General features: G+C 34.5%; 1 protein-coding gene across 2 annotated transcripts in view; it reads right to left on the reverse strand.

Annotated features, from left to right (window-relative positions):
- The window catches only part of Ciao1 (cytosolic iron-sulfur assembly component 1), a 102,740-nt gene that overhangs the window by 54,620 nt on the left and 22,281 nt on the right, over positions 1-25,839 (reverse strand). For both annotated transcript variants that reach the window (XM_090392427.1, XM_090392426.1), the window contains exon 3: positions 11,302-11,562. In XM_090392427.1, coding sequence (XP_090248553.1) covers positions 11,302-11,562 — 261 coding nt within the window. The remainder of the gene's footprint in view (positions 1-11,301; positions 11,563-25,839) is intronic.

Consider the following 25,839-nt stretch of genomic DNA (forward strand, 5'->3'; position numbering starts at 1 on the left):
GCTAAATCTTCAACAGATGCATTGGAATTTCTTGCAATAGTGGCTTCCAGTATATCATTATCGAGAGAGAGACAATACCCAGAACGAGAGAGTCTTTCAAGCTAAGTCCCCTTGTCGAAATTTTTGGAAAACTATTGCTGGCACTTTCGCACAATCAAAATATTATTGCTGTAAACACTTGCATATTTTTTTATAGTGTTAGCAGCATTGTTACCTTTTTTTGAACTCAAAGCATGATGTGCCTAATATGCTCTTCAGTGACCTCCATAGTAATAAAGAGTTATTTAAACAATAACTTATGTATAATGTTCTTGCAAGATGGAATTCCTTAGAATGAGACCACCTCACTTAGCAGTACTTATAAAGCTTTAAAAATTCATGTTTAGACAAGCTGAGACACGTTTGAACAAGTACAGTATAAAAAATGGCATTATCTTTGGGATGACCCGATACTTGCCCAACTAATTTGTCTAAACATTTCACAATCAATACTCTTCACGTTCCTTGGCCTATAACAGATCCTATTAGATATACTATTCTATTGATCTCAACTTCACATCAGTTTCAAAATCTTCACATGTACTACTACTATTTTCCACTTCGACTCAAAGGACACAATTTCTCTGCTACCATTAACAATGCCCCCCCCCCCTCCTCTCTTCATCTTCCTATCCTTTTGGAAAATTCTATATCCTACCATTTCAAGTCCTGACAATATCATCCTCAGTCAACCAAGTTTCACTTATCTTGGGCATACTGATTCAATCAATGCTACAAACTCAGCCCTTTATTTCTGATACTCTGTACATTAGTATATAAGCATAACAATTCTCCACTCTTTGAAGCCATCCCATCAACACAATCACTCTTTACTCTCTCTCTCTGCTATAGTGCACTTCTCTCTTCATTCTGAACTTCCCCATTTCCCTGATTTTCACTCATAATTCTTATCATCCCCCACCGTTTTGCACTGCATCACTTTGCTCTGCTATAATCACTTCCTCACCTTTTTATCCATCCTCTTCCCATCCTTCCACAACCAGCTTCTCAACCTCTCTCTGAGACCCTTAGCATTATTAATTTTGTATGAGCCCTGTGTACTCTTAGTAAACAACAACTACTACTCCAAATGACCAACACCGAACCCATTCCATCAGCTTTGAATTCATTCCATACATTCACAAATTGAACACTCCTGCCTAACATATAATTCAGCAATCTTGCTATTCAGTATCACTGCTCTCCTCAGTTGACTACACTCATATCTGGGCAACAAACTAACCACTAAACTAACCACTTTTCCAATGCCACTATTATCCTTCACTTCCTGCAACAACTTCTTCAAATCCCTTTCCACATTCTTTGTCTCGCTATCCCAGTTGTTTGTGCCCACTACTAATTCTGATGCCCGTTCCTTCTTCCATCTATGCAAAGCATCTGATATTCGTTTTATTGCACCACCTGTAAAATATATCTTGTGCACCTATTTTTTATCACACCTTTAATGACTGAGTCGCCATATAAAGCAACCTGATCATCTTTAGATACTTGTTTCTTCTTATTAACCTCCTTGTGATTTACATCTGTTATGCTCTTTTTTAAATGTTCAATTTCTTCCTCCATATATTTAACCTGACTCTTCATTAACTCTTGCCTAACTAAGTTCTTCCATGTCACTTCTATTATTACTATTTCCACAAGCACTTCCATCCATTTTCTGATTATTCCTGGTAACATTGTTCTCATTTTTGGAATGTCCTAACCTTTCATCGCATTTTTCGCATTCAATAATGCAATCTTTTTTATCATTCGATCTAACATTTCATAAATCTTTAACGTTTTTGGATGCAAACATAAAACAATTGTCGCATCTTATCCACTGCAAAAAGTCCAGGGAAAAATTCGATCTCTGAGTTGAGGCCTTCCATGCAGCTGGCATTTTGCATACAGAAATACATATACAGACAAGCTATATTCAGCAAGGTACAGCATGGGTTTACTAACAGAAGATTATATTTTAGCAATTTTTCTCATATTTTATAACAATGTTACAACCGAGTTGGATAAAGGGAATGGATACACTTTGTTACTGTTGGATTTTGCTAAGGCATTTGATAGGATACCACACGAAAGGCTACTGCATAAACTTTTGATAATATGGATTTGGATTACAAACTCTTGGATAAGTGGGTTAACAGACAGGTATCAAAAAGTGGTATATGGTAGTGTGAATCTGCTAGATTTAAGGTGACCTGGGGTACATGATGGTCAAGAGTGAATTAGATGTGATGGTGAAAAGTGCTGATCTTATTGATGAATAATCAGTTCGCTCTTGAGTTAGAAGAGAACAACTGGATTGCTTTTTTAAATCTCCTATTATATCATCAACTAGAGTAGTTTTCATTTCTCAGTATTCAGAAAGAAAACACATACTGAACTTAACATTCGTCCTCTTTCACACCATCATAATTGTCAAAAACTGATACCATTAAGACTAGTACATCGAGCACATGAGTGCACGTGCACACACACACACACACACACTCTGAAGTGGTATACGGTTGCTCTCCCAAGAAATAAATCATATGAAGTCCACCTTCCTTACTAATGGCTTTACCAAATTGTATGCCAACAAGATAATTATAGAATTTGTCATCTGCCTCTCATTGCAATAGTAATAAAGAGGTATCTGTCGTGTCACCATTCCCTATATTATAGGTGTCTCGGAAGTTACAGCCAAACTACTTAGACCTGGTGGATAACAAGTGTCCTATCACAAGATACCTACTTTTCTAGGCTCAGCTAAAGATATACTTCTGCTTTTAGCCCAACATGCAGCACATCAAATTCCTTGCCAGCATAGATTGCCCCACAGGTAAATCTGCAGCTGTGCATTATGATGAACATTTAGACTTTGCTAAGTTACATGAGCCAAGCAATCAGAACATGCAGAGCATGCTATCACCACAAGATATCGAGTTCTTTGGAAGAAAATTAAGGTTCCCCATAAAAGTAATAATCTCTGGGAGCGTTTATAAGAGGGGGATCTGGAAAGTTCTGAAAAACATCTAGAACAAAAACTATATTAAAGCAACTGATATAACCACAAGAAAGAACATATGAGGATATAAGACGTAAGTTACTTTCATAACTATGCTACTAGTATGTTCTTTCTTGTGGCTAGGTCTCAGCTCTGTATGTACACAGAGCTGAGACCTTACTACATTGACCAAATCTAAAGAGAAACAATGGATTTAAATTATTCCTCTTATGGGAAATAGTTCACAAATTCCAGAATTGCATTTTTTTTAAAGAACATTTTGTTAAAGTTCTTTTTACTAGAACCTTAATATAATTAGACCATAAAACTCTACATCATGTACATGAAGTTTGTGTATTGCATCGTTGAATATACTGGTTTCTGTTCTTGTTTAATTTGACAGTCATACTGAACATGCCCGTGATACTAGAATGAAACTTTTATACTAATAAAAAATATATATACATAAATTAAATCTGTTACGTTATTAATTATCATGTTTCTATTAATAAACATTCCTATATGTCATATTAGTCCATGTTTATTCACTGGCAATAAGCAACAATGGTTATCATGCACCATGTCCACAGTTAAAATTTTATAGTAAAATGAATAAATGTTGTTAAAACCAGAAAAAATATTTTGATCTACATATATGAAAATTCTTATAAAGTTTTATAAGTTTGTATGCAACTAATTTAAAATATACCTATATACAGTTAAAAAATTAGCATCTTGTAGAAATTTAAAAATGTTAGTTATATCTGCTGAGTGCAAGCAGATCTGTCCAAGTGTATAAGGGCAGAAATTTGTTAAAAGCAGTAAAACAATACCTACATTCATTCAGATGAGAGCTGTTAATAAGGATAATATCTTAAGAGGAGGTGAACTATTTCTTTTAGTGTTGTTGGCTGTGGGAAAGGAGGAGAGGGGGGGACAAATTAGATTTTGGTGTCAAAAAAAAAATATTAGAAAGTATCAGCCAGCAGTGTAATGATGCCAGATGGACATATATATAACAAATGGGGAAATATATACTTAATTTTTAAAATTATGAATAAACAATAGATCTATCTGAAAAATAATGTATACGGCATGATTTGTAAGCAATATATTCATTGCATTAAAACATACTCCACCTAACAATGAAAAGAATTTATAATTTCAAAAGTATTTTTATTTTTCAATATAATCTCCGTTAAGACAAATACATCTATTCCAGCAATGCTCCAGCACCATTATCCCATCCCAGCAGTGGTTCTCAGTAAGATCGGCAAAATACCCCTCTACAGCTGCAATCACTTCTTGATTCGAAGAAAAACACTGACCAGCGAGGAAGAGTTTTAGTTTCAGGAAGAGATAGAAGTCAGAGGGAGTCAAATCTGGGGAATAGGGTGGATGTTCCAACAATTCATAGTGCAGATCCCTTAATTTTCCCATTGCCAAAACACCTTTGTGGGCAGGTGCATTGTCCTGATGAAAGATGATTTTTTTTCTTCTGCAAACTGGGTCTTTTCTCATGAATTTTTTCATCTAATTTGGATAAAAGATTGGAATAATATTCCCCAGTTATTGTTTTAAAGTTTTCAAGATAATTAATAAACAAAATGCCTTTGGCATCCCAAAACACTGATGCCATGACCTTTCCTGCTGATGGAACTGACTTTGTCTTCTTTGGCGCTGAATAACGGGCTTCTGTCCACTGCTTTGACTGGTGTTTGGTTTCTGGTGTGTAATGGTGAATTCAAGTCTCATCCATAGTAATAAATCAATGCACAAAATCAGTTTTAGTCTTGTTAAAATGCTCCAAGCACTTGTGCCACGCGGCACCCTTTTGCAATTCTTCATGCAAAATACATCCTACACGTTCTTTTGAAATGCCTATAGTCTCAGCAATTTCATGCACTTTGACTTGCTAGTCATCCAATACCATATCGTGCACTCCATAAATGATTTCTGGTGTTGTTACACTTTTTGGACGTCCTTTACGTGGATCATCTTCAAGGCTGGTATGGCCACGTTTAAACTCGGCAGTCCATTTCTTAATTGTTGAAAATGAAGGACAAGAGTGCCCATAAACTTTTATGAACTTCGAATGAATTTCTTTTGCCGTTCAACCTTCTTTACAAAGAATTTTATAACTGCACAATACTCAATTTTATCCATTTCAAGGGATACAGACAGCTATATAAAACTAACTACTTGGTAGAATGACTTGCAATTTCACATGGATGTTTATCACAGATGTACCAACTTAGAAAAAAAAATCTTGCCAATAGTGATGCCATCTATTGTCGAGGCCGAGAACTTTTCAGACCACCTTTGTACTACATTTTATTACCATGCTTCACATACATCCATCAGAATGAGAAAATCACTAGCCTTGCACAGTCCGCCTTTAATATGGTGATTTCTTTGTTCTTATTTAATTTCATAATATTGAAACACAGTGGGGAAAAAAAAAAAAGTAAATTCTTATGAAATTAATAATATAACCAGTGATGTACCACAAAGATCAGCGCTTGATCTGCTGTTATTCAATCTATACATTAATGATATTGGGAAGGATTTGACAAGTGACATACAGTTAATTGCTGATGATACAAAGATAGGTAGGATAATCAGGAATGCTGTTGACATGTAGTAATTGCAGAATGATTTGAATAGGATGGAATTGTGGGCATGGGAAAATGGATGTCAGTTCAATGTCAATAAATGTAAAATCAAGCACTTCAGCATGATTAGATATCCAACGTCATATTATATTGGTGGGATTATGCTTGAAGAAACTGATGAGGCTAATAATCTTGGAGTGTTAGTAGATAGGAAGTTGAAGTTCAGGGCCATGTGGCAAAATTGCAAATACAACTCAAAAGATAATTGCAATGCTGAAACGAACATTCGCATGTAAAGATAAGGATGTCATTTTGCCTCTTTACAAGGCCTTGATAAGACCTCACTTGGACTATTGTGTGGTCTCCTGGTTTCCGTTGTGATTCTGATATATTTGAGAGAGTTCAAAGGAGTGTTAAAAATGATATCAGGATTATGGAATACTGATTATTCCACTGCAAACAGGAGAAAGAGGGGGTGATATGATTGAGACTTACGAACTTCTGAAAGGGTCATACAGGATTTCAATTTATTGAGGGTGGGGGAAAGGACAAGAGGGAATCCTTGGAAGCTGAGAATGAATGCTGCTAAGAAGGGGGAGGGGGCAAGGGCTAGATTTTTCTCTCACAGGGTGGTGTGTGATTGGAATGGGTTGCCATTGGATGTTGTGAGTGCAAGCAGTGTGAATAAATTCAAGAATAAGTATGATAGCTGGTGCATGTAGTATGTGGCATCCCACGATGTGTCCCTGACTCCCCGGAGGTTTCTCTTAACCCTCTTATGCATGAATTTTTATATTCATTTATAAAAAATTATAATGATGATACAGTAACATTTAATCTTACAGTATTAGTATTACCCTGAATTCATTAATTTTGCTAAATTTGTGCCCTATATATGTTAAAAATGATGTCCTCAGATGAGGACATCATTTTTATGTGTCCTCATATGAGGCCCTTATGCATGAGAGGGTTAATAATGATAAAAGTATATTCGTAATGTAATGGGCCATGTGTTAGTAGCTGGTATAAATTGGTGGGATATGATGCTCCCAAGTCAGTGCAAAGGCATCTGAATAAAATGGCTGTGAGAAGGGAACTGACAGTTTGAAAGAAGCATTGTGATAGGATGACGCCATGTTGCCTGCCTATCTGTTCAGCAAATTATTGACAAATTGGGCCATCCCAGGTCAACAATCAGTAATACCATACTGAGATGGAAGCATAGTGAGACAACTGCAAGTTGTCTTGAAGTAAGACAACCTGCACTTGAAGTAAGACAACCCACTATACTCTTTTGTTGGCCTGGTGTTGGGTGCATCGGGAAATTGATTGGACATTGACATTTATGGTATGTTTATCAGAACTGGTTAAGAAGATGTCCAGTGTATTGAGAGAGAGAGAGTGGAGAGTATTGTTAGGTACTGTAGTGAATAATATGGTCAATTTGCAAAAGATCATTGCTGACAGGAAATTTCAGAGCATCTTTACTCATGTTGGCTGTTGTTCTTCCTAAAACTGAAAAATGCCTTGAAAGAAAACAGATTTTTTTGACATCCAACATCATGTGGTGACAGTAATAAAAAAACATTCCAGAAGATGAGTTCCATAAACGTTTTGAACAATGGCAGCATCATCTAAGTGCAATGCCACACAGGGGGATCGTGACAGCAGTCTTAAAACCTACATTTGTTAACAGTAAGCAAATATAGTTTTTAAGTGTGCATTTCCAGGAATTTAATTGTCACAACTTGTATATAATATGCGATGTTTGGATGGCATAGTGGTGATGATTCAGGCAAACTTAAGGTACAATCAGATTTTAGAGGTAAGTAGGAAAAGATGCTGACAGAATTTGTTCCAATGTACTTCAATAATCAATTGATGATGATCATACATAGTACTGCAAAATTCATTACTGAACAGTATTTTTCTTGTATTCATTCTTTCTGTATTTACATTTGTGCTAGAGGATCATTACATGCAGCCATCAGACTTGGTCATTTTGAGTTAGACCTTCATAAATAGCAAGATGCTAAAGGGACAGAACACAGGATTTGGCAGGTGAAGTAAGAAGGAGAGGGAGGCTCTAATCGCACACAAAAACTGTTAAAATTAGGGCTATAATTGAAAGATGCCAATAATTTTTTTTTAATAAACCTGCATGATGGATTGTAAAACATATGCATTAGAACTACATAGAAATTGGAGGAAATACCCAAATAGGAATGGTTATCAGTTTAATGTTAGTAAGTGTAAAGTTATGGACTTTGGCATTGTATGAGCTTATTTACAAATGTTGGGAATCTAAATACTCAAGGACTATTAGTCCTTGAGTATTTAGGGATAACACACTCAACCGAGTTAACCCGGGTCCAAGAAACTGAATTTTTTCAGTGCACCCGAGTTAATACGTGTGACCGTGAATTTTGATTTCACATATAAATACAACCGAATATACACGCTAGACAATTTTGTGTCTATTTCCTTTCAACCGAGAAAAGTTGCCAATGGCGTGTATCAGCTATTTCGTTTGCGTTTGCACATTTTTTGTGCACTATTACCTGCTGCATCATCACCTGTGAATGTCAATTCTTTGTTCTGCAATTGCACATTTGGTCACTAGAGTGTCGTTTACATCGAGGCCGTTTATATTTTATAACATTTGTTTGTTATTTATTTTTATATTATATTTATTACCCTATCATGGATAGTGATCAAGACTGGTTATTTAGTTCAGAAGATGAAACTTTAGAATACAGTGGCAGTGATTCAGAAGTTGATGCTATTTCAGAGGATGAAAGTACTGATGATGAAACTCTCGCTTTAGCCTGACAATAGTATCCAATACAACAAGAAGCTCATCCACCTCCACTATTCGCTTTCACAGAAGCTCCCGGTATAAAAAATATTGATGTTGGCGATTATAACTGCCTAAATTTCTTTGAGCTTTTTTTTTGATGATCAATTGATTCAATGTGTTGTGGATGAAACAAATAGATATGCAAGGAGTCGTACCCATGGTAAAGAAAAGACTTCTTGGTATGACACAAATCCAAATGAAATCAGAGTATTTTTGGCTGTTGTACTTTTGCAAAGTATAGTAAGAAAACCAGAATACCGTCATTATTGGACAAAAAAATCGATTATTATATACACAATTTTTTCCAGATTGTATGAGCAGGAAACACTTCAAGGCCATAAAACAATTTCTACATTTTTCAAATAATGATGAATTTGATCCAGCAAAATCACCCTTGCCCAAAACTCAACAAAATCTGGCCAATTTATGAAGATTTGAATAGAAAATTTGGCAATTCAATTATGCCAGAGAAATTGGTGACTACTGACAAAAGTTTATTACTTTATAAAGGTCGTCTGGGATAGGTGCAATACATTCCTCTCAAAAGGGCCAGATTCGGCATAAAAACATACTTATTATGTGAATCACAAAATGGATGTCTATAATTTTACTATACTGGCAAGAATACCATTCTGGACAGAGATTTTAGCAATTTTCCAATGTCTTCACAAGTAGTGATGACTTGGATGAAACCTTTATTGAATAAAGGTTATTGTTTGACTATGGACAACTTCTATAATTCCCCTGGATTAGCAGATCTATTGATAAAAAATAAGACTGATGTTCATGGAACATTACACGTATCACGAAAAGAAGTACTCAGCGAATTGAAGAATAAAAAATTGAAAACTGGAGAAGTAATTCGTTTTCCAAGAGGGAAAGTATGTGTAATGAAATGGAAGGACAAGAAGGATATCTCCCTTATCTCTACCATTCACACTACATCAATGGTAGATATAGAGACGCGCAAAGGAAGAATAAAAAAAACGCAACTTGTGTTGGATTACAACCATACCATGGGTGGTGTTGATCAACACCTGTCTTCGTATGTTGTACCCAGAAAGAGAGGCAAGAAGTATTATAAAAAGATTTTCTTTCATCTCTTAGACCTGGCACTGTGGAACGCTTTTGTGCTTTACCAAAAATCTAGCGGTAAGATGGATTCACTTGATTTTCGCCTCAAAGTAATCGAACTCTCCATTAAAAAATATAAAACTACAAGCATTTAAAGAAGTGATAAAGATGCAGTTGAGATTGTCTGCACGACATTTTCCATCTTTCATACCAACAACAGAAAAGAAAGAAAATCCAACTTGCCAGTGTTTCCTCTGTTCAAGAAAAAGGAATGAACACAATAAAAGGGTTCGCAAAGAAACAAGATATATGTGTACTGACTGTGACATTCCTCTTTGTGTCATCCCGTGTTTTAGAATTTACCACACAGTGGTAAATTTTGACTAAAACATTATTATTTTCAAGATTTTTATCAAGATTATTTTCAAGATGTTGACCGAATTAACTTGGTTTAGCAAAATAGATGCAGTTTAGTTAACCTTTTTTTTTGCAAAAAAATGTCTTTTTTTGCAAGATTTGTTAATGTTCTTTTGTGTATAAAGAAAATAAAGAATAAAAAAATTGGCAGAAAAACGACACTTTCTGATTTTTAAATGGTGCGTTAAGGGGTTAAGAAGAGATCCAGTGTGTTGAGAGCATTCTGGTAGAAAAATATAGAATGTGTTAAATCACTGCTCACTGCAAATATTTTGGCAACTCTCACAACTCTTCAGATGAATTAGAATTCTTCTGAACAGCCACAAGAGTAAGAGTTTGTTATATGGATAGAAAACTGGGCAGAATGATTTGTGAAATTTGGAAAGGATTCTGTTTTTACTATCCTTTATTTCAATTTCTATAAGCATGCTAAAGAATATTTAACATGTAGATGTTAAAAATTTCACAACTGGTAATACATGACTGCAGAACAAGGAATCACCTAGAAGTTGTTGTTGGGAATCTAAATACTCAACTGAGCATGGTTGGCATCCAAATAGTTAGCAAGAGTGTTAAGACTAGATTTTTTTTGCTTGGAGTAGTTAAAAAATGGGCTCCTGAGGTGACTGCATGTGCTTTATCAGTGTATAAGTCTAAGATGCAACTATAGACAAGACTTCAATAATACCTATTTATAGCCTCCCATGAAGAATCTTCAAACTCTGTGGAGATGCCCATGTAATAATAATAATAACCAATGGAAAGCCACATGAACTCACTGGAATTTTGCATCATGCTTTCTGAGGAGAAAAAAAACAAGTCTTAATCAGAATCACTGGCTCAATCTAGCACCTGATTATCTATTATGGCCATATTTGATAAAAGAGTGACTTTTCAATGAGACCTACCCTTCATACAGTAAAATGACTATGTGATAAAAACAAGTTGCAACTGAAAACAATGAGCCAAAGTCATAGCTTTTAAAACATTGACTCTTCTTAAAAACCGTCATTCATATGACAGTTAACATATTGCTCTGTAAGTTGCATATTTCTTGATATTTTTATACTTAACAAATTTTAATTTTTTATATCTTCCTCTGAAATATTGATTTTCTTGAACATATTAAGAACAATCAATTTCAGTTTCTTATATCTTCCCATCAAATTAAATATCATGAATATCAAAATGCAAGAAAATGAAGTCTTCAGATAAGTAGAGTCCTTTGATTTTAAGAAATAAGAAATACAAATTGTAAGTGTGTGTGTGCACATGCACATGTGAAAAATACTTACTTTCCCACACCCACACAGTTTTATCCCTGCTGCAGGTGGCAAGATATTGGCCAGAAGATGACCAAGCTACACTCTTTATTTCATTTTCATGGCCTTCAAGAGTGGCAATGCATTCAAACTGACCACTTTTCTTGTCCCATATACAGACTGTAGCATCGAAGCTTGCTGATGCAAGGTAGTTACCACAAGGAGACCAAGCAATACTTCGTATGGTTCTCTGATGGCCTTCTGTTAGTATTGCTTTACAAACCCATCCATCACCTAAAAAAAATGGGAAGGAATTTATTTTTTTTCTCTCTAATTTGCTTATAAAGGAAATTTCAACTGAACTCAATTAACTATTGTTACATGACCTTGAAAGATATTGCTACTTCTAGACCATCGAAATTTTAGATGGAGCCATAAAAAATGTAAACATTAAATGAATTAACTATGAAGAACTAAGCAACTGAGTGATATACACATTAAAAATATCTTCACTAGGATTTAAAGAAAAACATCAACATGCATGTTTCACTGTCAGTCTTCTAAAATATAAAATAAACTCCAAATACTCACAGAAATCAGTTTTATATACACACACATATAAGTTACAGTTTATAAGGGAACACCAGAATAATGATGGTAACCATTATTTTAATTAACAGCACTACATTTCACCATAATTACACAGAATTTCCTCAGTTTTAAACATACAAACTAGTAGAAAAACAATAAAGTTTGGTGGAATGGCTTTCTCTCATCAGATTTCCCCATCAATGTTGCAGTGTCCAAGAGTTCTGTGCTCTCATCCATGCTCTTCCTCCTTTACATCAATGACTTCCTTTCCCAGACTTCAAATCCTATTCACAGCTTTGCCAATGACAGTACTCTTCACATTCCTCTTCCTCAGTCAATAAACCCTGCACTACCGTAATGTTAGATGCATCAAGATCTTCCATAACCAATGACTTGAACACTGACCTCTCCAACATCCTCTAATGGGGTGAAGACAACTTAGTATATTTCAATGCCAAAAAAACTCAAGCCTGCCTTATTACCCACAGCAAAAATCCTACCTCATTCCCTTCCATTTTTGATAATGTTCTGGTTTTCTTTCAAGATCAACTTCTCTTCTTGGGTTGTCTATCGCATACAGTTTATCCTGGCACAAACATATTACTTACATAACCTCTTAGCCACTAAAAAGCTTGGTGTTCATTTCCATTCTAAACATTACTTCTCTTCCTCTAAACTCCTAATACTTTATACAAGTCTCAGATCCAACCAAGTTTGGAGTACTGTTCCCACATTTGGGATGAAGCACCCAAGACCTCCTTAAAAATTCTTAATGATATTCAGAAGAGGGCAATCTGCTTAATAGATGACACTTCCCTCACAGACTCCCTTCAAGTCACTATCATAGGTGCTGTTTCAGTGCAATTTCTATTGCACTGAAATAGCACCTATGAAATACCCATGAAAATTTCTATTGAAAATTTCAATAGAATTTTTCATGGGCATTGCTGCTCTGAATTGGCTGCCACCATTCCTCCACCACTTTCTTCTTACTATGTAAGAACTAGAGCAACCACTGGTTAACACCTGCTGATCAGCTCTGAACACACCAAACTAACTTTTCATCAGCTTCCTTCATTCCATAACATCTCTACTCTTTGGGACAATCTTCCCCATACTGTTTTTCCCACTGAGTTCAACTTCCCACTCTTTAAGAAGCATATCAACATGCTACACTTTCTCCTTTAATTACTTGCACACACATGGCACTGTAGTGCTATAGATCTTGTGACCTTTCATGTGTGGGGTCATCATAAAAAAAACTAACAAAGGTGACAACCACTATGTAGTTATAGAAGACTGATGTTTTCTTAAATATTTCTAATTGCACATTACATTGTTTGGCACAATGTGCATGTTGATGCATTCATATGCATACATTTGACTAACAATAGCTATGATATATTCATACAAGTTGATACTTGGGTTTATATTTAGATGTTTAGGATCTAATGCCATTTCCAAGGAATCCCCAATTTTTTTTTTTTTTTCTAGGTTATGTCATAGCAATGGTGTAATAGTTCTGATTTATTCCATAACATTTGATGTCTCATTGCCTCTGTGTAATTAGGATGAAATTTCACGTTGTTCATCATTATCATTTCAGAGATTTAGGCCAGGGGCTTGTTCTAGTCTCATTCCATCTCTTCCTTGGTCATTTCTGACTTCTATATCCTCCAAATGGGTGGTATCAGAATATTTTTTGGGTAGTCATGAACTGTCCATTCTTCCAATATAGTCAATCCACTTCTTTCGGTATTCATATACTTTGTCCAATACTGAGTCTAATTTTAGTTCTTTATGTATTTCTGTGCTTCTTTTTTTGTCCCAGAGACCTGCTGCCCTTTGCAGGAATTTCATTTCTCCAGTTTCTATTCTTTTTTCTTCTGCAGTTTTTATGGTCCGTAATTCACTTCCGTACAGTAGAGAAAGTCTTGTCAAAACTTTATAAACTCTTATTCTTGTATGATTTGAAAATATTATTGATCATTTCTGTTTTCTGTTATCTTTAGAAAGTTTGAAATTTTGATATCAATGTCAGCTTCTTTTGTATATGACATCACATCCAAGGTATTTGAAGCAGTTAACTTGTTCTAAAATTTTATTTTCAATCATGATTTTACTTCTGACTGAGATGGTCCTTTAAAAGCCATAGTTTTTGTTTTGTCTGTCGATATTTGCATTCCAAATTTTTAGCAATTATGTTTAAAGAGTACATTGATCTTTGGAGTTCATCTTTGCTTCTTGCTATGATTATTTGGCCATCTGCAAACAAAAAGGTATTAAGTACAGTTCCACGATCCAATTTAAATGCTGGTTTTATATTTTTCTTCCGTTTCTTTACTATTTCATCTATACAAAAATTAAATAAGAGTGGTGATACTGAGAATCCTTCACAGACCCTCTGTTTATTGATTTCCATCCTATAACTTCTTCATTGATTCTTATAGTTATTTGGTGTTTTGATACATTTTAGTTATTGCAGCAAGCAGCTGATTTGGAATGTTCATATTCTTGAGCACAGTCCACAGTTTGTTCTTAAGACTCTGTCAAGGCTTTCTAATAATCTACAACAAATGCTATGTGTGTTTCTATGTTGAATTTGTAATGTTTTTCCATTAAGATTTTTAATGTAAAATCTGAATCAATGCACAATCATCCTTTTCAGAAGCCATTTTGTTCTTCAAAATTCATCATCTACATATGATTTAAGTTTTGAAGTTAATATTTGTGCATATAACTTATAACAGTATTTAGGAGACTTATTCTGTAGTTTTCACAGTCCACGCGGTTAGCCTAGTGGCTTTGCGCTTCACAACCATATGCCTGGGGAAGGAGTGTCCCAGGTTCAATTTCCATCGAAGACATGAGGAATTTTGAGGATCTTTCTCAGGCATAGCCAAGTTAGCCGGTCTTGGGCACGGACAGTAGGGTTTTTTCCACCAGTTTATCTGGTGTTTTTCATCCCACAAGTAGGCAAACCGGCCCCGTGAACATATGCTTCTACAGCCAAAAATATATCCCCCCCCCCCAGCGGCAGACTAGGCGACAGGTCGGTTGGGAGTGGTACTAACAATAAGTCGCATCTAAGTAACACGCGGACCCTGCATAGGAAGCAGGAATAACGCGTAGTGAAAGAAGAAGAAAGAAGATTCTGTAGTTTTCACAGTTGCACTTATCGTCTTTTTTATATATACTGGAATGATAATTTCCTTATTCCAAGTTTCTGGAATTTTTCCCTGCTGTCAGATATTGTTAAATAATTTCAAAACTCTCAAAATTTCTCAAAAAATCTCAAAATAATTAAAAAAATCGTTTGATAAATAGAATACCTCATATTTAATAAGTTCTATATTTATTCCAACCAATACAGCAAAGCAAATCAGGATTTTTCTGCTTTGCTTTGTTGTTGTTGGATCCTACTTCTTCTCAATCTATACTTTGGATCCGACATGATTACTATTACGATGTTCTTAACTAATAGATAAGTTGTAAGTTGATTTCTAATTCAAATATAAAGAAAATTTATATTTAAAGACTACGCCACTTTACATCTGAATTAGTTCAAGAATTGAAGATAAACCAACTCTCAACTACCCTTCCTTTATATGTTGTTATTATATATACTGGCCGAGTATATTTAACTTACTTAATTTACCCGCTTTGGTTCGAATATTTTATGAATGGTGCAGTAAAAGAGATTCAGGCAAAATACAACTTTAGATAAACAAAAACAAACATTTAATTTAGAATCACAAATTTTACACTTAAATTCAAATCAGTAATTAAGATATCACAAAACATTTTAACTCCTCAGGTAAATTCAATCATTCAACTCATACAATGGTAAATCTGTTATCTCTATAATACAGTCTTCTCACAGTTCCTTAAGTTCCAAATACAAAAAAAATTGCCGTAATACCTCTTCGCAAACAAACACTTTTAAATTTACACTTTAGCCAACTTCCTCAATAGTTACTGTTAGTATAAGGAAATTCTAGGATGAAACTCTCACACTCCTCTGTATAGGAATATTAACGGTTGGAATAATCTTATCGATAATCTTTTTTCTTCACCTACTTATACGTAAACTTTTTATAACTGTAAATACTTAAACAGTATACGGCACTCATTAAAATAATTCCTCTAAGCAATAACTGAATTAATCGTCGATCACTATACACATAAACAAACGTTGTTGCATAAGTACTACTGATCACTCATGAAATAAGGCAACACACAATAATTCCTTAACTTGAGGTTTTATATACACAGTTGTTCACTCTTCCGGCATTCAATTAATTCTTTAGACACTACAATTCTAAACACAGCTAACGGTAAACTTCAATTTTACAGCCTCTACTATTCCCTAGTTACTCGATGCTTTATTTCAAGATTCTGTGTGTCCTTGACAGGTCGGCCCTGAAATTATATCTCAATTCAAGTATCGCTAGTCTAATTAATAGTCTCTCAGCTGTTTTCCGTAACTATAATTGTTATTCTACAACTTATTAGCTAACTGCTTCTCGACTAGTAGCCTTTATTAGCTGCTTGAGTGACTTGCCGACTTGCTATTATCGCACTGTGATTCCCAAATGCCGAATGCTCCGATTCCAACCTAATGCCAATCCTCTCCTTTCTATCTCTCTCTCTCTCTTCCTTCATAATTTCAGCGTTCATCGCTTATATATCCATTCTTCCCACCTAAATTATTCTCGTGATCTAAAACTTTTCAATAAACCTTCTTTTCACATGGTGTTCCAACTCGCCCTCGCTTACATGCGTCTCCATGACAACAAAACAAAATATAATAAAATTGAGCTATTACATAATGTTAAATTTCTACAAATAGGAATAAACAGAGAATATTAACATTTCAATTAATGTGCAGTTAAATTATCAAATACAAGTTCTTATAATATTAACATAGTAATAATTAAAATAGCTTAATAATATTTAATACAGTCTTTTCATTATTAATACATATATCTTTGATTAAATAATTAGATATTAGACAAAATTAAAGTAGTTATATGAATATTAAATTGTAAATAAGTTTTACATTAAATAATATTTACAAGTCTAGCCTTTGTGATGGAAGATCATGTTGGATTCTGAAGCAAATAATAATTACTCCAATCTCTATATATTCAGAATCCAACACTGTATTGCTTATTGAATTTCTTGTAATGCTATTTCTTCCACTGTATACTTAGTAATTAGCATTATATCAGTTTTCTCTTTCATTATTTCTATACTTCTAAATACCTGGCTATCTAGTATCATATTAGCTGTTTTCCTATGAGCTATTATATAGTCCCGTGGCGGGAAAGTTCTTCGGTAATAAGAGCCACATATATTTTCATACATTTTTGAATGTTCAAGAGCCACAGAGCCTTTTCACCCTTAACAGTAAAAGCAAAATTGTCCTTCCATTGTTGGTTAAACACTCTCTTTTCTTGTTCGTATTTCCGTTTTATACTCTTCTGTTGCTCAGTCTTTTTAAACAAAGGTTTTATAACTTTCACTAAAATCAATCTTAAGTATTTATTATTCAGAAAAGTATTTATTTACACTACACTACACTAGTTATGTTCCACTATCACCACAAGCATGTAACTTGTTTGTACTACATGAAGAGTGATGATGCAGAGTCCAGGCAACGGAGGAGGTGGGTAATGCAGTGATCATAGTAGTCACTTTTGGAACTAATTTTGGCGGAAGCGACACAAGCCATCAAATGTCGAAACACTTTTCAACAAACAAACCTTTTGATTGGTACCATTTAAAAGCTAAAAATTTAAAGTTTCAAAATATCTGTTTTTTTACTTATCTTTAAAGCATTTACGAAATAAAATACTACAGGAACTATACATTATTAATATAAAAGTTTAGGAAAAATGATAATGAAAACCAATATTGTCTCGGGAGCTGCATGTGGCTTGTGAGCCGCAGTTTACCCACTGTTGATATAGTCTATTATACTATTTAGGTTTCTTGTTTCCTAAGTGAATTTATAGCAACATATTTTATGCTTGAAAAAAGTATTAGTAATTTTTATGTTATTATATCCATATTGCATGCAGTTTCACCATTTGTTCCAATATTTGTACCGAGTGGAATGTTCTCTACCCTTGCATTGAAATCTCCCATTATTAATCTCTTTCTCTCTTTTTCTATCTTTTTTTTTTAAAATAATAATATTTTGAGTGATCATTAACATATTTACATATATACAATAATCATTTTAAGTCACATTCTAACATATTATTTTACAAAGTTCAGAAGTTTTTATTGAAATCTTATGTACAAAATGAACCATATATGGTTCATTTTGTACATAAGATTTCAATAAAAACTTTTTAATAATATTTTTAATTATATGTTATGTATTTACAAGACATTTTGTTCAAATATTAACGATGAAGATTACACACAGTTTTTATATAATGAATAACTAATATATAACTGTAATTGTAATTTACAGTCGCAAGATTCTAAATGTAAATATACATTTTTTTTAAACTAACTAAATACCATATCCATCGTATTTACATATGGATTGGCACGAACCTGCATACAAGTCACTGTACAATGCAGTAATACAACACACAGTTCAATACTACTAATAATAATAAAATGATTTTATATTTATACAAATAATTTTTTTGCATTGTCTTTTTCTTTCAATTTTTTTTATTTTTTTATTATAGATTCTGCATTTCATACAGACATTTTACTTCTCTACAAAAATTCAGTATACAAATTACTGAGTACATTCTTTTTGATATACTTGTTTGTTTGTTTGGGTAGCATTTCTGCTTTCTTCTTCAAAGCTTCTGCAGAGCTTATCTGAGACAGGTGTGGATTTAACAGTTTATATGTATATGCTTGGAAACATATATGAAGATATATATATATATATATATATATACACACACACACACACACAGGTGACCCTCTTTTAATGCAGTTTCGATATAACGCAGTCTACAATTTCTAGTAACCCTTTGTTTTATTTATTTTTTTCTTATATTTCACTGCAGGACTTAAAAATCAAATTTTATCTTCATTAAATTTGTGTCTGCCCGTATCGCACAAGTAGTTATAGGTATCGAATTTAGTTTTATTTTATCACTGAATTAGGTACTGTGCAGAGGCTTTTGCAGTCTGTGTCATTCTCAACAAATAGTGCAATTAGAGACAGATGGAATAAAAATGGTGCTAACTAATAAATCACATCTCCTCTCACGCCTCAAATGCAAAACCATATGTTGCACCGAAGTATCTAACTAAAAACTATTCTTCAATTATGAAATAAGTGTTTGTTTTATTGCTTTTGCAATTCTCGATATCATTATGACAGATCACAAAGGCTAACTTAAAATAAAAGACTACCAAGAATTGAAACATGCCATATAATGAATGTGCGAATTTGCCTGCCGCCTAAAACGCAAGCAAGGCCAAAAATTTAACCAAAGGTTGAAACGTTTGTGTGAGTTGAGCCAATCAGTAATGAGAAGTTCCGTCAGAACAATAAATGACAACCTGTTGTGAATGTGTTAAAACTAATAGTGAATGTTGTTATGACAGTTTCAGATGTTATGGAATTCGATTGAAGAGAATTAGCATTTCAATTCAACACTTGTTGGTTGCTTTTGTCTTTAGGTTGCACGATCTTTCATTAATACTGCACCAATCATATGCACATCTTTATAGCTGCTGTCTTGTCTAAAACAAAATTCAGCTTGTATGTATTGTAACAATTAAAAAAAAAAAAACCTGAATGATTTATAAGCGTATAAAAGGATATCATCTGTAAATCGTTGACATGCCAGCAAAATTCTCAGACTTGCCACCTCTGGCACGAGTGCCATAGGTTCGCCATCTAGGATTTACTGTATAAAGTATTTAATGTTGAAAATTGTCTTCGTTTTCTGCCAGGAAAGTGCATTTAAAATCATAACTGTGTTATTCTCAAGCTGAGCAGTTTATTTTCTGGTGAGTTACATACATATGTAATGTTTTTTGTTTATGTAAAAGTTTATTTTTATTGTAATGGCCACTAAAACTGCAACAAAAGGGGAAAAACCAACATTGAAGAGGAAATTCATTTCTCTCAAAGAAAAAATTAAAATCTTGGATTGGTTGAAAATTGGAGAAAAACCAGGAGTTGTTGTAAGGACTCCAAATTTAAATGAATCAACAATTCGAACAATCGAACAAAATGAACATAAAATCCGAGAGTGTTATTGCTAGGTCAACAGTAAGTGCAAAGCACGTTGCTCGTGTTCGCAATATTTTAATAGAAAAAATGAAGAAATCTCTAATGATTTGGATAGAAGATTGCACTCAAAAGAAAATTCCTTTGGATGGACACCTTATTAAGCAAAAAGCTCTCAAAGTTTATAAACATTTAAAAGAACTTGATCAAGATTCTTCAGAAGAAATCTCTCAGCATGGATTTTGTGCCAGTAAGGGCTGGTTCGAAAACTTTAAAAAGCAGTTTTCTTTGTATAATCTTAAAATCCATTAAACAGAATGGGCGAAGAAAGATTAGCAAAACAAGTGTTCTCTGCCAGGTTGGCAGGAAAACGACCCAGAGGAAGACCAAGATATACGTGGATTGATATGGTACAAAGTGCCTTAGACGATAGAAATATAAGATCTGATAATGTTGGAGTTTTGACAAGTAACAGACTGATTTGGAGGAAAATTGTAGATAGGATGTTAGTAATGATGTAATTTTTTTCATGTAGTACTATCATATCCTGTACACCCCTTGAGGGTACATGGCAGGAATTTGATGATGATGATGATGATGATGATAAAATCCAGGGAGCATCAGCAGACATTGAAGCTGTCCGGAAATACCCAGCAGAACTTTTAAAAATCATTTAAGGTGGTTTCAGTGCAGAGCAGGTGTTCAATGCGGATGAATCTGGATTATATTGGAAAAATATGCCAAAACGCACCTATATTTCAAAAAATGAAAGATCAGCTCCTGGATTCAAAGTTTCCAAAGATAGAATTACTCTACTGTTTTGTATTAATGCATCAGGTGATTACATGACAAAACCAATGTTTATTAACTGATCCGCAAATCCTCGTGCGATGAAAGGACTCGACAAGTCCACCCTACCTGTTTATTGGCGGGCCAACAAAAAAACATGGGTTACAGCTAGCATGTTTGAAAATTGGTTTTTCAAATGTTTTGTACCTGATGTAGAAAGTTACACAAAGAAAAATAATATGGACTTCAAAATTCTACTAATTTTAGATAACGCACCAGGCCACCTAACAAATTTAAGCCATCTGAAAATTAAAATAACTTTTTTGTTGCCTAATACTACTTCACTTATTCAACCACTCGACCAAGGAATAATATCAACATTTAAGTCATAGTATATTCGGCGAACATTTCAATTAATTTTGGAAAAAATGGAATCTAATCCAAACATGACACTGCCTCAAGCATGGAAGTTTTCAATATTGAATTTTGTAAAAATTATATCTCTGTCCATTAAGGAATTACAACCCTCTATGCTGAATGCTTGCTGGAAAAAAAATATGGCCTTAAGTTGTTCTGGAACAAAATTTCGTACCTCCAGTGGATGCTGAGCTACGTCGTATAATAAACGTCGCACACATTTTTGGTGGAGAGGGCTTTTGCGATATGGTTGAAAACGAAATTAGTGAATTAATTGATGGAGAAACAGATTTAAATGAGGAGGAACTGGTACAATTAATAGATGGCATCGAATGAAATGGCGGGAAAGTTCTGCCGAAGATTCTGATGAATCCGTTCAAGAATTCAGTTTAAAGAAATTAACAGAAGGATTGGACTTGGCAAGAAAGTTAGGAAGTTATTTTACGGATAATGATTCCTCAATGGAGCGCTTGGGAAAATTCACAAGACAATTGGATATTTGTTTAGCGCCATATTATGAACTTAATAAAAAATTGCACTGGAAAGCAAAGTCTTATTACTGACTTCTTGATGACTAAACCAGCTGAAGTATGCAATGAGAATTATACAAATGATGTCCAAGAGATTTCAAGTGGTGACGACCTCCGGCCACTTAAAGAACATCTACGAAATGTTATTTCTGAAGACAGTGATGACGATTAAACTATTTTATTTTATTGTGCCTAAAACATTTATGCATTATGTGCAATGAAATTGATGTACAATTTGTAATTTTTATAATTTTATGCTACGTATTTGTTACATAGTTTATGTTTTCTTAACTTACATGAATTACCTGAATTAAATAAAAATATTGTTTTTGTTGGATATGTCATTGTTGTTTATATAATTAAAAAAAAAAAAAAACGGTTTCGGAACCTAACCCTACTTTTTGTATGTGATCTAAGTCTCGTATAATGCAATTTATATAACGTGGCATTTCTATGGAACCTGACATCTGTGTTATACGAGAGGGTTACCTGTGTGTGTGTGTGAGAGAGAGAGAGAGAGAGAGAGAGAGATCCCTCTAATTTTCAGTCTTGCTATAATATCTATATAGCTCCTGTTTCAGCTCTCTGCAGTTTCATGTCGGGTTAACCATGTCAGGTATGTAGAAACTTTGGGTGGCTTTTCCATAGTGATTATTATATGTTATGTAGTTTGTTAACTGTGGTCTTGTTATCTGATATGTTGTTCTGGTTACTCTAGCTTGGACTGAAGTGATGTTTTAGCATGACTGTGTTGTGGCATAAGTGTTTCACCTTAACTATTTTGTGTTCTGTCCTGGCTGCCCATATAAGTGGGCTGTTCTCTCTGTTCCCAGAATATCAGTTTTATCATTTTCTTTTGCAACAATTGTAATCTGTGCAGAATGCATATGATATAACTCTGTAACTTAAAATGTTATTACATAATGCTTTATAGATTAGTATTTCTGTGTGTGTCGGATATAGTTTGCTTAATAATATCTTAATAAATATTTATAATATTAATAATAATAATAACAACAGATAATCATTTAAGCTTATCTTTAATTTTTTGTAACTCTGAATAAAAGCCATTGTTATTTTGCTCTGGGTCATAGACACCAATAACAGTCAGGAAGTCACGACTTATTTGCAATCTTAGTCCTAGAATTCTCTCATTCCAGTATTTGTAATGTGTGATTTTGTTTTTAAATTGATTTTCAAATAAAAATCATTATTCCTGTTTTTGCTCTGTCTTCCTTTTTGACTCCACTGTAAATATAATTATCAATTATATATACATTATATATAATTATTATAATAATTATCTGATCTATAGACTAAAATATACAAACAATATTTTAAAAAAAATGAAAGAGTTTGAGAAAAGGAGCCAAACCTTGGAGATATAGTGGCAAGACCTGAAGAAAAACATTGATTGATTCAGTCAGAGAGGCATGTGGCGAGGTTGTCTGCAAGGATAGAAAAATCAAAACTCCATGGGACACAAAGAGGCAGCAATGGAAAAGAAGAAAGATTATTGAAAATTCCTTGTGAATTTTCAATAAGTCAGCATGTGCTATTAGAGAGTACAGAGACAAATGTAAGAAAGCTAAACACTGTGTAAAACTAGCTAAACAAAGCCATGGGAAGATTTTGGAAGGTACACAGAAAAGAAATATCAGGAAAGTGGCAAAATATTCTGGATGCTGTTGAAAAAGCTCCAAAATGGAAGAAAGGTATTAGAGATAGTAAAAGTGATGTGAAAACTGGAGAAAAAGATATCCTTGATGTATGGAGTAATTACTTCGAAAAATTGGTAAATGGAACAAGCAGTGATGACAGCACAGTGGTAAAATACACTGACCAGGCATACAGTCAGGAATACATATCCATACTTGAAGTAGAAAAACCCATCAAAAGCCAGAAATGTGGAAAGGCATCAAGAGTAGAATATTCAACCAGAAATGCTCAAGTATGGAGGTATAAAAGTCTTACAGTGGTGCACTGCATAGTTCAGAAGGCCTAGACAGAGGTAAGAATTCCAGATGATTGGAGCAGAGCTCTTATAGCACCCATATATAAAAAGAGAAATATAACTGAATGTGAGAATTACATAGGTATTTCTGTACTGAATATTCCTGGTAAGATATATGCAAGTATACTTGAGAAACGGTTGAGAAGGATTGTGGAAGAGAAGCTTGAAGAACAAGCTGGATTCAGGCCAAATAGAGGCCGTAAGGATCAGATTTTCACTTTACGAGAAATAGTTGAGAAATCGTGGGAATATAACAAAGATCTGTAATTAAGTTTTGTAGACCTGCTAAAGGCATATGACAAGGTGCCAAGAGAAAAGCTATTCAAAATGATATAGTTATATGGTGTCCATGGGGCATTATATCAAGCAATACTTAGTCTTATTTAAGTTGCAAGTCAGCAGTTAGAATTGAAGGAAGTATAGAAAGATTGTTTGATATAAAATCTGGTGTCAGACAAGGATGTACATTATCCCCTCTGTTATTATCTATATGGATTACCATTATTATTATCATTCAGGCCTCCATGGAGTCAAAAGACTCATCATGGGAGGTCCTTCCTAAGAGACACAAAGTCTATCAAGACTCATCGAGGGGGAGGCCCCCCCCCTAAGAAACACAAAGTCTATCATACCACTCCTTAAACTCGATGAACGTTCTCGCTCTCACCACTCCATCAGGCAATGCATTCCATGGTTCAACCACCCTCTATGCAAAGAAATCACTCCTCACCTTCTTGCTCACAATTTCCTTTCGTAACTTCCAGGGATGGCCTCTTGTCATCACTCCTTCCCGCTGTTCAACCAAGCAAAAGAACTCCCCAGTGTCAACCCTGTAACCACCTCTCAACAGTTTAAAAGTCATAATCATATCACCTTTCCTTCTTCTATCCACCAAACTCTGCAGTCCACAATCTCTCAGCCGATCCTCATAACTATCATTGTACAGTCCTGAAACCATCTTTGTTATCCACCTTTGTACCCTTTCCACAGTTAATTTATCCCCTTCAAATCCTGGGGACCAAATCTGAGAACAACAGACCAAGTGTGGTCTGATCAGGGTCTTATACAACAGAATGATAACTGTTTTATCTCTGCAGGTCAGCGTCCTTCTCATTATTGCAGCAATCCTCTGTGTTACCTTCACCACCTTTGCATTATTATTATTTTTATTATTAGACACCTCCAGGGAGTCCACAGACTCATTGAGGGAGAGTGTGCCAACAGCATCGAACAATTGGTCCCCTACTAACTGCGCTCAAACTTTCTTAACTTTTTGCGAGCCATTAGTAGCAGAGGCTCTACCAATCGACCAACCTTTGCCGGTGACATCTCCCCTAAATTTCAGGTTTCTATCAATCATCAACCCCAGATCTCTTGTCTCCCATACTTCCTCCAGTATAACTCCTCCTATAGAGTATGCAGTGTCCCATCGATGTTTCCCAAACCTCAAGACCTTACATTTTTGCATCTGCACTATTACTTTTAATCCTTCCCAGCTTTGCATCATCCGCAAACAACTGAATATCCCCTTGCAATCCACTGACAGTGTCATTGATATAAAGGTTAAACAATATAGGTCCCAGTACTAGGCCCTGTGGGACCCCACTTGTAATCCTCTGCTTCCTTGAAACTGCCCCACCAAACACAACTCTCTGATACCTATTGGACAGACAATCCTGAATCCAGTTAACCATTCTGACATCCAGACCCATGTGCTGCAACTTAAATATCAGCTTATCATGTGGCACCCTGTCAAATGTCTTTGCTAAGTCTAAGAAAATGGCAGTATATGCCTTTCCCTCATCTAATGCTCTTGTAACTTTATCATAAAAGGCTAGCATATTGCTAAAACAAGAGCACCCCTTCACAAATCCATGTTGACTCTCACGGATAACATTACGCTCATCTGCCCAATGTTGTATACGGTCCTTCACTACTTTATCCAAGATCTTACTAACTACTGATGACACACAAACTGGCCTATAATTAGAACTTCCAGTCTGCTA

The sequence above is a fragment of the Typopeltis vanoorti genome, chromosome 5 (genome assembly GCF_054136105.1).
Source record: "Typopeltis vanoorti isolate ZY-2024b chromosome 5, IOZ_Tvanoo_1.0, whole genome shotgun sequence".
Classification (NCBI taxonomy): domain Eukaryota; kingdom Metazoa; phylum Arthropoda; class Arachnida; order Uropygi; family Thelyphonidae; genus Typopeltis; species Typopeltis vanoorti.